At 34.9% G+C, this 14,801-nt stretch overlaps 1 protein-coding gene across 2 annotated transcripts; it reads right to left on the bottom strand.

The window, feature by feature from the left end:
- Positions 1 to 5,715: 5,715 nt before the first annotated feature.
- On the bottom strand, positions 5,716 to 9,352 carry LOC107776936 (putative folate-biopterin transporter 8, chloroplastic). 2 transcript variants are annotated; one of them, XM_016596891.2, is made up of 2 exons: positions 8,594 to 9,352; positions 5,716 to 7,729 (listed from the first exon to the last, which is right to left on the bottom strand). In XM_016596891.2, exons 1-2 carry the CDS (start codon positions 9,072 to 9,074, stop codon positions 6,573 to 6,575), a joined length of 1,638 nt encoding a protein of 545 aa, XP_016452377.1. In that variant the 5' UTR covers positions 9,075 to 9,352; the 3' UTR covers positions 5,716 to 6,572. The 2 variants fall into 2 exon arrangements, with proteins under 2 accessions (XP_016452377.1, XP_075113125.1); XM_075257024.1 differs by having other exon boundaries at positions 5,716 to 7,718; positions 8,594 to 9,324.
- Positions 9,353 to 14,801: the final 5,449 nt, after the last annotated feature.

Genomic DNA, 14,801 nt, shown 5'->3' on the forward strand with positions numbered 1-14,801 from the left:
AGATAAGCCTATGTGTCTAGGCCCAAGGGCCTTGCTGAAAAATGCAAGAGGTATGCCTTCTTGCATTAGTACAGCCCTCATCCATGTTGAGCAAGCATCAGTCTCCACAATAAAGGTCTTTGTGAAATCTGCCAGGGTAAGCACAGGTGCAGAAGACATTGCATGCTTCAATGCTGAGAAGGTAGAGTCAGCTTCTATGGACCACTGGAAGGAATTCTTCTTCAGTAGACTGGTTAGGGGTCTACTAATGATACCATAGGATTTTACAAACCTCATGTAGTAGCATGTTAGACCTAGAAAACCCCTTAAGGCTTTTATGGACTTAGGCATAGGCCAATTAGTCATAGCCTCCATTTTGGAAGGATCTGTAGCTACACCTTCCCCAGTAATGATATGTCCCAGGTACTCTACCTTGGACTGTCCAAAAGAGCATTTGGAAAGTTTAGCATATAGTTGTTCTTTGCTCAGTAACTCCAGTACCCTTTCAAGGTGTTGTTTGTGCTCAAATAATGAAGCACTATAGACTAATATATCATCAAAGAAAACTAACACAAACTTACTCAAATAAGCTCTAAACACATGGTTCATGAGGGATTGAAATGTAGCAGGGGCATTAGTTAGACCAAAGGGCATAACCTTAAACTCATAGTGCCCTAAATGTGTTTTAAAAGCAGTTTTATACACATCCTCCTCCCCCATTCTGATTTGATGATAACCAGCCCTCAAATCAATTTTAGAGTAAATACAGGCCCCATGTAATTCATCCATTAAACCATCAACTAGTGAGATGGGAAATTTGTCCTTAACAGTCATATTATTAAGGGCTCTATAGTCAATACAGAATCTCCAGCTGCCATATTTCTTTTTGACTAAAAGTATTGGTGATGAAAAGGGGGAGTGACTAGGCTGTATTATTCCATTTGCTAGCATTTCATTGACTTGTTTCTCAATCTCATTCTTTTGAAAAAAATTGTACATGTAAGGCCTTATGTTGACTGGTATTGTGTTTGGTTTCAGGGGAATGTAATGATCATGGTTCCTCTTGGGTGGAAGGCTGGTTGGATCCTCAAATATATCAGGGAACTGCTTCAGAACCTGATGTATCACAGCAGGTACCTGCTCCTGCTCCTTTACTTCCTCTGCAGTTAGAGTAAACAGGTGAGCCCAAATAGCTTGCCCCTTCTTAAATAAGTGTTTAACTCCATTAGCTGACATGATCTTGAGCTCCCCTTGACTGTAAATACCCTTGAGTTCCACTCTTTTCCCCTTGTGAGTAACCTGAACCTTGTACTCTACAAAATCTAGCAGTACTGGGTTATGACCTTCCATCCAATCCCCTCCTAATATCATATTATTTCCTCCTAGACTTACTAGCCTCACAGAATCCTCAAACTCCACCCCTTGAGTTGCCCATTTGAACCTGTGACATGTATGCCTACTCATAAGGTAATTACTATTTGCTACAGTGATCCTCATAGGAGTAGATTCTGTAATTTTGCACCCTATCTTCTTAGATGTTTCTATGTCTAGGAAGCTGTGGGTACTGCCTGATTCCAATAGAATAGTTATTGAGTTTTCTTGTATTTCCCTCTTAGCTTAATTGTGTTTGGAACCTCAGTCCCAGAGAGAGCATTGAGGTTGATAGCCTCATCCATGACTTCTTCCTCTATCTGGTTTTCTGAATTGCCCTCTCCTCCAGTTCCTTCTTCTTCCACTACTTCTAATATAGCATGGTCTTCAGCAGCAGCCATGGCATTGATTTGTTTCTGCTTGCACACATGACCAGGAAAGTACTTATCCCCACACTTCCAACACAACCCATTATTCCTCCTGTTATCAAATCCCTTATTTCCTGGAGCAGAGTAATTTGCTGGCCCTGCCCCCTTAGTTCCCAAAATTGGAGTGTGAGTGTTTGTCTGTTGCTGATTCCCATAGGTTGATCCTCTACCCCAAGGGGCCTTTCCCTTCTTATTCTAAGTTTCAATCACCTTTTCCCGATGTCTAGCTGTTTCTACAGCTTGACTTAGGTTGTAGGGATTCAACATCTTCACTGTATGCCTTATATCCTCCTTTAGGCCTTCTACAAAAAATTCTAAGAAAAACTCCTCTGGTATTGTAGGGCTTCTAATTAGAACCCAAGCCTTTAAATCCTCAAACTTCTCCAAATACTCATTAATTGTTCCCTTTTGTTCTATCTTCTTAAATTCTCTAATGAGATTGAATTTACTGTTGTCTGCATCTTGGAACCTTTTACACATTTCTTCACAGAATTCTGGCCATCTAACATTTCCTTTGCTTAACTGATAGGAAAAGTACCATGCTTCTGCCCTTCCATTGAAATGCAGCACTGCTTCTTCAAGCTTCTGTTCTGGCAGGTATACATGGTTATAATGGAAATATCTCTCACATTTCCTCAACCATGAACAAGGGTCAGCTCCCACAGCACCATCGAAATAGGGAAATTCCACCCTGGAGTTGTAGCTGTTATGGTAGTTATGGTGATTTCAATCATTGGTCAAAACAACAGGGATCTCCTCCCTTCTAAGGCTATTTCCCGGTTCTCCCTGCTGAAGGATCTCCATTGGAGCACTCCCCAATATTCCTGCATGATTGGGCAATAATTTCTCCATCAACACATCGAACTTCCTTGCCAATTCATCAATTTTGGCATCTATAGATTCATCCTTCTTATTTTCCTCTGTAATATGATTCTGTAATTGTGCTTCCAGCTTCTTTAGACTATCTTCCATGGATTTCGGCCTTGTTTCTGTAATGGTCATGGTTGTAGGGCCAGGAATTGCTTTGATACCAAATGTAATACTTGAATGAGAAATTAATAACAAAAGAAAGAAATTCGAGTTTTATCTATGAAATCAGCTGTGTTACAACTCAGTAGTACAATCAAACTAATACTCCAAGCTTGGAACTCGAACTGCAATGGCGGTTACCTGAGAAATGAAGGATTGAGTGAGAGAGAGAGAAAAGAAGAGAGAAACGAAGGAGAGAGGAGGGAAATGAATTACCAGATAATTGCATGCCTCCTTCTGTCCAGTTTTTAGGAAGGGATTTTCACCTATCTATACCATATATCAAATCTTATTACCAAAATTGTTCATAATTTGTTATTTACCCGTGTAGTCCACACTTTTACTACAAATTATATACCAATCCAAAAATAGGTAGATTTTTCCATAAAAAAAGCCCTAAAATGAGGCACCAGATCTGTGTGTGATTCTGTCAACATCAAATTCGAATTGCTGCGTAATTCTCTCCTTCCTCAACGGAAAGAGATCTCTCTTCTCTCACTCAACTACAATTCTCAAAAAACGCAAGCTACTGAAGCTCCAGTAATCAAACGGAAAGGAGATTTTTGTTCTTCATCTTCATCTTCATCTGTTCTTCCATATATTTTCCACCATTGATAGCCATTAAAAAGCTTCAAAGCTTTGAATTCAAATTTGGGTTTTCAAAAATCATTATTTGTTTGGATTGGGTGTTGTTGTAAATAATTCGGAATATGTTTAGGAGTTTATATCTCAATTTTGAGGGGTTTTGGTGAAGATTAGACTTGGTTTTGACTGAATTTTAGATTGAAACTCGAAGAAGAAGAAGAAGAAGAAGAAGAAGAAGAAGAAGAAGAAGAAGAAGACGTATTTCCAGAAATTGTAGATAAATTATAGATGAATTGTAGATTGGGAAGACTAAAACTTCTACAAATCTTCTACAATTATGTCGAAAATGCCAATTATGCTACAATTGAAATGAGAATTTGGATATTAAAATTCAATGTATCTATTTTGTAGATATCTTGTAGATAAATTGTAGATTATTTGTATTCTGATCGTAGATGCATTATTTTCTGTTTTCACAAATCCAAAACGACTAAAGCTTCTACAAAATCTTCTGCAAAAAACAGTCTACAATTTATCTACAATTTTTCTAATTTGACTACAATTTGACTACAAAATATCTACAAATTCTGGAAATATGTCTTCCTCATCTTCTTCTTCGAATTTCAATCGACTGTGTTAACCAGTAACCTTCAACCACTGTCCAAAAAAAAATAGGTCAAAGAATTTCGAACTCTCTGCCATTATTATTTCCAGTGGGAATTCAAGCGGTTGGATCAAAGAATTTAAAATTTTCTTGTGAATCTGAAAATATGATATTCTTCGACGGTGGTGGGCAGTTGGGGATGATCAACGAGAGGAAGCATAGGAGCATCGTGAGTTGTGTGTGTGTTGTGAACAGTTGAGATGAAAGGAAAGAGAAAGTGGGAAGATACAGTCCTATAATTATGCCTAATATAAATGAACCCTTAATTATATCCCTAATTTGAATTATGGTATAGAATGGTAATTTGGTATGCTTAAATGTAATAAACACAAAGCTTAAACATTGAGGGTAATAAGGTTTGATATATGGTATAGATAGGTAAAAATCCCTTTTAGGAATATAAAGCCCAATTGACACAGCCCACTACTAACTAATTCTGTTACAACCCACTAACTAACTAACTAACAACCCAATATCGCTCCTTGTAAGAACTAATCTAGGCCCTTCATTTAGTAAGCTAACTTCTAATCTCAACCATTCGATTCATGCAGCTAACACCACACGTGTAAAATCTAAAGGTCTCATAGTCTGCCACGTCACTCTTCTCATTTTTATCTTTTAAACATTTCTTCAGCTCACTTTCCAAATTTGAACCCTAATGTTACTCCTTTACCAATTAAGAGAGATTCTTTTTCAGACATAACATAATAATAGGTTCTTCTAAACGAATGGTTTCATAAAAAGACATGTTACTTTATTATGGGCGTCGTTGTTGAATTTTCTGTTTATTAAACTTCTTTTTCCATAATCCCATAAGCAGGGGCGGAACACATTTTGAGTATATATATATATATATATATATATATATATATATATATATATATATATATATATATATATATATATATATATATATTGTTGCGGCGTGCAACCAGATTTGTATCATTCTACTTACATTAGTTTCTTTTTGTTTTTTTTCCTTTTATTATTTTTGTGTCTTTCTTAATTAGGAGGACCCGAATTAATGAACCGACCTTTTTGTGTCAAATTCAGGTTCCTAAGTTGACATGTGTATGACCAATTTATATCGTATCAATTTTTTGGTTCATTACTCTATTGTGTATGACCAAAATGGTATTTTTAATGTCGGTACGTTTTGATTAATAACTAATCAAAGAAGATTAGCGTGTGGTGGTTCGACTCATCTTTTATTCTCCATATTGAGCCACTTTGAGCAATTTGGAACTCATGTACTTCCTCCGGTCCACAATAAGTGACCAATTTTTTTTGGCACACCCACTAAGGAAATATTAAATTCTAGCAAAAATAGTTAGTGTGACTAAACTACCCTTCATTAAATGTTGCACCATAATTATAGTACGTAATACTTACTTCTCTTCTCAAATGTGAGGAATAAATGACTTTTTACGGATACGTACATAAGGATAATTTTGAAAAAATAAATTGAATTTTTTCTTGATTATATGAATGGACACTTATTTTGGACCAAAATAAAAAATCAAACTGGTCACTTATTATGGACCGGAGGGAGTACTATTTTGTAAAAGAAATGATTTATTCTTTCACTAGTAGTAATATTTTCCTCCACTAAATGCAGGCAAGAGAAACACAAGTAGCAAATCTTCCACCAACACACAGTTCATAACAATGGAAAGTTAAAGAAACTAATATATTCATTGATTAGTAGCTTTACAAGCACCCTTCCTCATCCTAGCACCCTTTTTTTTATAAGGGCGGCTTCCGAAGAAAGGCTTGTGCACAAGTATCGAGTAACTCTGCACACCAAGGTTAAGGTAGATGAAAAGAAATCACCAAATGTTATATTTTTTCCAAGTTAAAAGAATCCTGGCAACCTTTTCTCTTCTGTAAGTTCCTTTCCTTTTTTAATCCTTTGAACAAGCTCAATGAACTAAACAGCTAACCCTCCAATGCAAAAACAGTAACAGACTAGTTGCTCTTGATTGTGTCAGTGACCATATTCACATTCTTCACCTTTTCTTTCAGAAATTTACTTTACCTCTGCAAATAGGCATGTCGAATAACAAAATTCAGAGGCGGCCATCATCTGCAAAAAGCAATAGAGTGCGAGAATCCTACTCAAAACCAGCCTTCGGATCAGTGAGGAGTGCCTATACGGATCTGGAAACGACCCCCGCTAGACTCTCTGTAACTCGGATGATTCATAGATCATGAAAGTAACATTTTACACAATGTCGATAGGCTACATTTTCTTTCCTCGAGAAATAATCCAAGAAATCAGCTCTAATAAAAATGTTACTTTTATTATAACACCCGGATAATAAAAAATGCGCTTCTCAGCAGAGTCCAGAAATAATCCAAGAAATCAGCTGCATGGCTCACAACAGGTGAATTTCATAACGTACCAGAGACTGGTCATGAGTCGTTTGTCCTCATCATCAATTCCTCATCGTTAGACTAAGATACAACTCAAATTTTCTTGAACTCTGATTATTTGCCAGCTAGCTACAAAATTCTCATCTCAGAAAATCAGATTCTCTTTTGCGTCTATAAGAATAGAATGAATCAACAACTACTTTCCCTACCCTTCTGTTTTTTCTCGTTCTTTTACTTACACTTCTCTTCCTTTCCTTTTCAGATGCAGGTTGAGCCATAGGGACATAACTGAGCCATCCCAGCGGCAGTAGTGCTGCAATAAACTGGATAAGTATCCCAACATGCAGATTTGAGTAGTCACCGGACGTTATACCAAGGAAATTAGCCAGAGCAACACCTAGAAACCCACTAAATATTGAAGACAAACACAGAGCCGATGCCAAGAAAGACATGAGAGATCCTTCAAAGCCAGATGGAGCCAAACTTGCAAACAGCACATGGAACGGCAAGAGCTTAAAAATTGCAATAGTTTCTGCTAGACCCGAGAAGCAAAGAGCAAACCATTCATTTGGAATTCCCATTTTGAGATTAAGCTGCTTTACAAGTACAAGGTCAAGAAGAAGAGAAGCAGCATATGTAATCTGCACGACGCTAATCAGTTTTCTCATTGGAACCCTTTTGCCAAACCGATCATACAAGACTGTCAAAGATAGAAGTATCATATGGCCTATCACCTTTGACATCCCTATAACTGATGGATCAAGATTTAGGCATTGTGACTGATAACAAAAGATAGATCCGGAGAGGGCTGGGACTGCTAAAATGGACACAAAAATCCATATAAGAGGCCGAGCAATACTTTCTTCTCTAACTGCTATCATAAGATCCGAATACTGTTTTCGAAATATTTCCGTGATTGGTTCCCTAACAGCAGAGTAATTTAATGATTGAGCTAAAACAAGGGACTCTTCTCTGGTAGCTGAAGTCACTGCTAGTTGCAGAGCAAGCAGAGCGGAAAAGGCTAGAAACATTAACTTAGGTTGCTGTGTTTTGAGTAGGAAATATCCTCCAATCAAATTACCTAAAATTGCACCGGCAGCTGAAGCCATAAATGCATAAGATTGTAGACCAGGAATTCTGTTTCTTTGACCATACTCAGCCACTAGAGCATCTTTGGCAACTTCTGTAATGGATGCTCCGACGTTGCTAAGAAGAACACATGCCATAATAGCAGGAAGCGCTTCACTTGCAGCAGCGATTAATGCCAATTGACCCCAAGCCAAAACCTGGAGGAAAACTGAAAGAGTACATATTAGTACTTGTACAATATTTATACAAAGAGATTCTACTTTTTACTGTCACTATAGACCTTTATTTATATAAAAAGGATGAATAATAAAGCCAACAATTGCCTTCGGCCACCTCAACTTCTTCACACACACGCACGCGCACACACACAACAACAACAAAAAAAAAAGGAAAACATAGCCGGTAGCGAAGAGCAAGATGAGTTGAATTTGCTAAAGAAGTAATTCAACTAGAGATAGCTTTAATGCATATTGGATCATTTTCAGCCAGCTACCAAAAACTTTACATAATGGCTTGCAATATGTGAACTTTCAAACTTACCGATGAATATTCTTTTTTCATAAATCCCAGTAAAATTTAGAGTCAAAGGAATTAAAATAGTGCACTTTAAAACTAATTTCACAACTTGTCTCAAAGGTTCTATTACGTAAATTTGACTTTGCTACACTAAAATATGTCCATTGTAATCATCCTTCCCACAAAACGAGGTTTTTAAATTGTGCTCTTGAATCACGTGATTTTCTACTCCCAAACAGTGAATTTGAAAGGGTATCCCTTGCTTTACGCTAAAGATCAGTATCTTATCTATAGAAACCTTTCCCTATTATTAGAGGAAACTAAAAGCTGCAGCTAACTTCATTCCAACAACCTTTACACGTTAAGAACTTCAGCTACTGAAGTCAAGATACCAAAATCAAAACCAACCAAAAGTGCAAAAAGGACCTTAAAAAAACAACACTCTTCCACATACCAAAACAAAGAAAACTACTTAATCTTGAAACTCAAATATACCAGCAAAGGCCAAATATATGACAAATCAAATAAACCAAAGTAAAGGGGGAGAAAATATTACCTCCAATAGAAATATAAGGTATTCTATGAGCACCACCAATATAAACTGCATCAGACAAAATACCATAAATAGGCTTAGCAACCATAGGTAAATTCCCAGAGTACTGCACAAGTTGTAATGTAGATGGAAGCATATTTAATCCATCTGCCATGTGAAAATTAAGGGCCAACCAAGGAAAACACCTAAAACCCTGTACCCAATACCCAACCCCACACAATATTGCCATATTTTGTTGACTTCCCATTTGAGAAAACCCAATCTTTTCCTCAAAAAAACATTTTTTCTTGACATTATTAGGAAGAGAAACTTGCTCAACTTTTTTCTGAGGGCCTATTATCTTTATCAGATGTGTTTTGGGATAAAGATTTTGCTGATAACAACAAGAAACAAACTTGTTCAAACATGATAAAGATTGGTTTTTTCTGAAGTTTTGGACATTGGAGAATAATGGGTTTGCACTGGAAACTAGTGAACAAACCATTATTTTGAGCAAAAGGGTGTATTAAGCTCAGGTTTTGGTTCTTGATTTGGGGTGTTTTTCTGAATCTTTCAGAAAGGAAGGGAGAAAATAAACAGAGTGAAGGGAGAAATCTAGAAGATACTAATAAAGAATAGAAAACATATTTTGTTACTTATATGGTTTTTCTTTTTTAATCTAAAGTAGTGTGGAAGAAGGATTATTTAGGCAATTTGTTTAAAGAAGAAGAAGAGGGTTCCAGCTGATACCTTGGACAGACAGAGACAACAGCTTTGATTCTAGTATTAATTTTACTTGGCCTGTTCTTTTCTATGCAGATTTGAAGGGACCCAATTACTAACCCCATTGGGTATTTGTCTTACACGTGTCGGCACACACATCAAATTAGATCATGTTTTTTCCTTCTATATATATTGGAAAAAAGAAAAGAGTTAAAAGAATAAACGAGAAGAAGAAAATAAATGGAAAGCTCGCTATATTTTTCCCCAACTTGCGTGTTTGATAGGTTTACATTTTAACATTTTTTTTGTGAAAAATTCCTAGGGAAATTCGCAGCCGCTAATCTTCGGGTGTGTACTGTGTAATTGCTCACTATACAATAGCTTGCAAATCACACAGGAGATATGAATTGCACTCGGCATACCCGATGGGACGAGCTCTGACTGAGGAGGCTGCTGGTGAGGCGAATCGATCCCAGATCTCCCATGTGGGAAACAACTCAGCCAACTCTTACGGGCTTGATATAGTTTTATATAGTTTCTTTTCGAGGGAGAAAAAACTTAATGAACTGAACTAATTCGACACTGATCAGTTTAGCTATTTATAAATAAGTAATCAATGATACATAACAAAATTAACCCAGGCGAACTAATCAAATCTATCTTATGTTATCGATAAACAAGGAACCGCTTATGACCAGTGGGCAGTGGCGGAGTCACCTTATGCGAAAGGGTATCAACTGACGGTCCTTCATAAAATTATATTGTTTAGGTAAGACAAAAAACAATTTTATGATATATATAATATGTTTACTCCCCATTATTTTATTTTATTTTATTTGTGTTTGTTTTTAATAATTTGACACCCTGAAATTTATATCATGACCTTCAAATCTTGTATTCATTTTTGAATAAATATTCTAGTAACACTTTCATACATTCACTTTTCATAATAATCGCGCATGTCAACTTAAATTAAATAATCAGAGACGGATCTAGGATTTGAATATTATGGTTCAACGTCCTTTAATATTTTTACCATTAAATCTATTGTATTTTTAAAGTTATGGATTCATATCTACTACTAGTTCTTATACTTTTGGTGAATTTTTACACATAAATATATACGTCCCGTCAAAAGTATTGGGTTCAATTGAACTATGCGATGCATCCACCCGACTTAAAATAGAGAGAGAGAGCACGCATCACTGCGTCATTTCTTCTTTAACAAAGAAATATGGAGGCACGTGAATTGTGGATTTTAGGGTTCCTAAATTTTGTGGAAAATCTGGGTGGTTTAAAAATAGACTTGGGATCCAGAGGGTGTGAAAGAATAAAAACAAAATATAGTACTACACCTAAGTAATAGACGAAGAAGACTTGGACATTTGGCATGTGACCAATGGCTTAATGTGGGTGGTATATTCTTCATTTGTGAGACTTTAAAAACTTTCACTAATCTCATCAAACGCTCTTCTCGCGAGCGTGCTCCTCACGTACGGTTGAAACTCCAACCTTTACTCTCCTGTCAGAACTCAGAAGCACTGTTATTGTTGCACACTAGGGTATGATATGCTACCTTTGTTTAATAAACACAATAATGAAATAGTGCCTTCTTTTTTTAATTGAGAGTAGGCACGAACACCCTGTTATATCTTTGCTATAATTAAGCATGTTTCCTCTATGTTAGTTTTAGTTTAATATAATTACTAAAAAGAGCAAGGCAACCATATGCACAAAGTATTTCGTATATTACATATCCTCGGAAAGGGCCGCACTTTAAAATATAGACAGTCTATTCTAATGCAAATATTAGTGAATGCTTCTACAGCTCAAACACGTAACTTATAGATCACACAGAAATAACTGTTAGAAAGTTGTATCTGTAAACTAATTCTGGAATATATAGAATAACATATAAACAGAAAATGTAAAGAGATAAAAATCAATTCAAGCCCACTGAATTCACAGAGTTTCCTTAAGAAATTTAATCTCATTCTAGTACCCAAGGTTATGAATTATTTCCTCCCAGGATAGAACGAACTACACATTGGTGTAGTGGTACTTCAAACCCTAGTGTTTTAGTGAACACAGAATTCGGTAGGAAATCACACTTACTTTTGCTTTGTTTGATGTTAAAAGTATGTAGAAGGAGGAGAAACTCAAAAAATCGTATGGAAATTCTGAGAGAATAAACTTGTATTTATAGCCAAAGTTGGGCTGAAATATGAAGAGGTGCAACTCTTCAAAATGGTTGTTTATGCAAAACGGCCATAGCATAAATGTCATAACATAAATGGTTATGTACTCAGGAAAGTAAAGAGGGAAAATTGAAGAAGGTAGTTTAATTTTCAGTTACACAACTGAAAAACGGAAAATTAATTGGATTTAATATTAATATTTATTTTAATATTAATATTCTGTTATTAAAACGAATATTTAATAACATTTCCGTTAACACTTTACTATTAACAAATAAATTTGGTCCAAAAAATTAATCAATCGATCGATCAAATCCGAAGTCGAAGCCGAAGCCGAGCCGACGACGACGGTGCGAGGCTTGCGTACTTCTCAACTCTTTAAGAGCTAGAAGAAGAGCAATTGCTTATATACCCATAAAAAACCTCTTCCTCTTCCAATATGGGACAATGTTCCTTCATCAATGGGGAAACTTAAAATTTCCCTTAAAAATTTCATTTCCCTCTATTTCTCATTCACCCTCTTTTAAGCATTTAATATACTTAAAACTCCAACAATAACTTTACAATTGCTCCAAAGTTTTGTGTTAGTTAATTTAATCACTATTTCATTAATACAAAAAAAACTCATACATAGTTGAGAAGGGAAGACGTAGGCCTTATTTGTTTGCACTTAATGGAGGTTTGAATCTTGATTATTCAGATCTCAAACATTAAGTGAGTTTATTTTTAAAGTTTGAATCTTAATTATTCGGATCTTAATCGTTAAGCTTGTTTATTTTTTTTACTTCACAACCACTTAATGGGTCTGAATAGATTTGTATGATTAAGATCTATAAAAGAGACTTTATTTTCATTAAGATGTTATTATCCATATTTATTATTAGTTGTCGCCACCGTCTACCATTATCGACTACCACCACCCACCATCCCACTGCTCACACCACCATCATTCTCAATGACAACCAGCACTCATCCACCTTAACTACCACAACTAACCACTCCATTACCATCAACAACTATAGTTTCCACTGCTTATCATTATAAACTATCACTACCCACCACCATCTTTGTGAATTACAACTACCACCACCATCACCCGCCATTATTAACTATCACCACTCATCACCACTATCTCAATCATAATAGCTACCACTACCAATGATCACCACTAGATACTACCCTAAACTACTACCATCAACCAAATTTACCACCAGCCACAGCTTTTAGTCGGCATTCACAAGCACTACCGTTAGCCATCATCACCAACAACTATCATATTTTAAAAAAACTATACATTTTATTGATGGAATATTAGATTAATTAGTATTTTATTTGAATTTTATGTTTATTAATTTTCAAATAAAGGTAAATTTTATACATTCAGATGTTAAAAATCAAACAGTCTTAATCATTTAGAGGTCGTTTGGTAGGGTGTATAAGAATAGTACGGAATAAGTGGTACTAGTAATGCATGTGTTAGTAATGCAAGCATTAGTTATGCATATATTATTTCTTATCTACTGTTTGGTGTGGTGTACTAAAATTATAATGCATTGCATAATTTTTAAGAAAAATAGTCGTTTACAAAAATACCCTCTATATTCTCTAACTTTAAGGAACTTTAAGGAGTAATTTTGTCTTAAACCATGCTAATGCATGCATTAATAGCCTTGGCATTATTAATGTCATGATTTTCTATGCATTACTTATGCATAGGATAATGTCAAGTATGATGTATAACTAATGCCAAGTATTAGTTATATACAGGTTGAAAAAAATGTACCAAACAAGGTATTAGTAATGTATGGAGCTAATGCTTGCATTATTTTTTCTAATACCTCCTACCAAACGATCCCTTAGTATTCAAATCTTAATACACATATTAATATTCAAATGTGTATTCAGATTAAGATATCTTAATCATAATACATATCTTGATATACACATTAATCTTTAAAAAAAACAAATGAGGCCTTAATTCCTCGTAAAAATTGAAGCAGGAATTCATGGAGAACTCTATCCACAATAATTAATAGGAGTAGTATGAATAATAAGAAACTGTAAGAGTGGAAATGAAATCCTGCTAAAATTAGGAAGTGAAGTTTCAGCAACGACTCTAAATCTTGTCCACTTTAAGCGACAAGCTTGGCTAGTATGTTAGCAAGAAAATTTATATTTCCTATTTAATCATTAATTGAAATTCATTTTCCAAACTATTGTCGATTTGCACCGGCCAAAGTAATTAAAAGGTCAAAACACTTGTTATCAAAAAGTTCTTGATTTTCATAATTTTAATCTAAGACCTCTGCATGAAATCCATGCAAAATGCTTAACTATATATCATCATTATTTGTTCTTAATTTCCCCTATAAACAAAAACGAACCGAATATAAAAATATTTCTTACGATTCCTCTTGCACCGGCAATTGCTCCTGGAGAAGACCAACCATGCATGTTCATTTTATAAAAATTCTTTTTTACCAAGCCACCTTAATTACTACTCCCTCTGTTTCAATTTATACGGCGAAGTTCGAATTTCGTTAGTTAAAATTTTAAATTTTGATCGTGAATTCGGATATAAAATATTTAATTTTTTTTTAAAATAATATTTATATATTTGAAACTATATAAGAAGGAGTAATATAAGTCACAATAATTAATAATCCAAAATATCTAAAGACACATAAAAAAATCAAAAAAAACTCATTTAACTCTCGAAATCCGAACTCCACCACATAAATCGGAACGGAGGGATTAGTACCATGCATCCTAGGCTCCTAGTTGAATAGTTTAATTTCCAGGTAATAAGTCAGACTGTCAAGGGAAAAAAAATAATCCATATAATTGCAACTTAAGAGATGTTATGGAAGTCTAATATACTTCATTATTTGATGCAAAAAATGATCACTGTGTATTCAACATGCAATCTTATTTCTCAGGACAAATAAAACAAGAAATAGAAACACTTATAAACTACTACTCCCTCTAGTCCATTTTAATTAATTTTTTTTATTATTCTTACGTATATTAAGAAATTTACCGTTTAGCATTAATTAACAATGAAATTGATCATATTAACCTTAACTTGTTCATTGAAAATACAATAAATATTCCTAGGCTCTTTACTCCAAAGATAACTTTAAAAAAAAAGAAGTTAATTCTTTTTTTATATCTTAAAAAATCAATTATTTTGGAACACAAAAAAAAAGGCTAAAAAATCAATTAAAGTGGACCGGAGAAAGTAGTATATAAGATGGTATTAAGTAAGAGGTTAGAAGAGAGCAATTATTTCATTAAAACTAACATGTGCG

This window comes from Nicotiana tabacum, chromosome 7 (assembly GCF_000715075.1).
Source record: "Nicotiana tabacum cultivar K326 chromosome 7, ASM71507v2, whole genome shotgun sequence".
Taxonomy (NCBI): Eukaryota; Viridiplantae; Streptophyta; class Magnoliopsida; order Solanales; family Solanaceae; genus Nicotiana; species Nicotiana tabacum.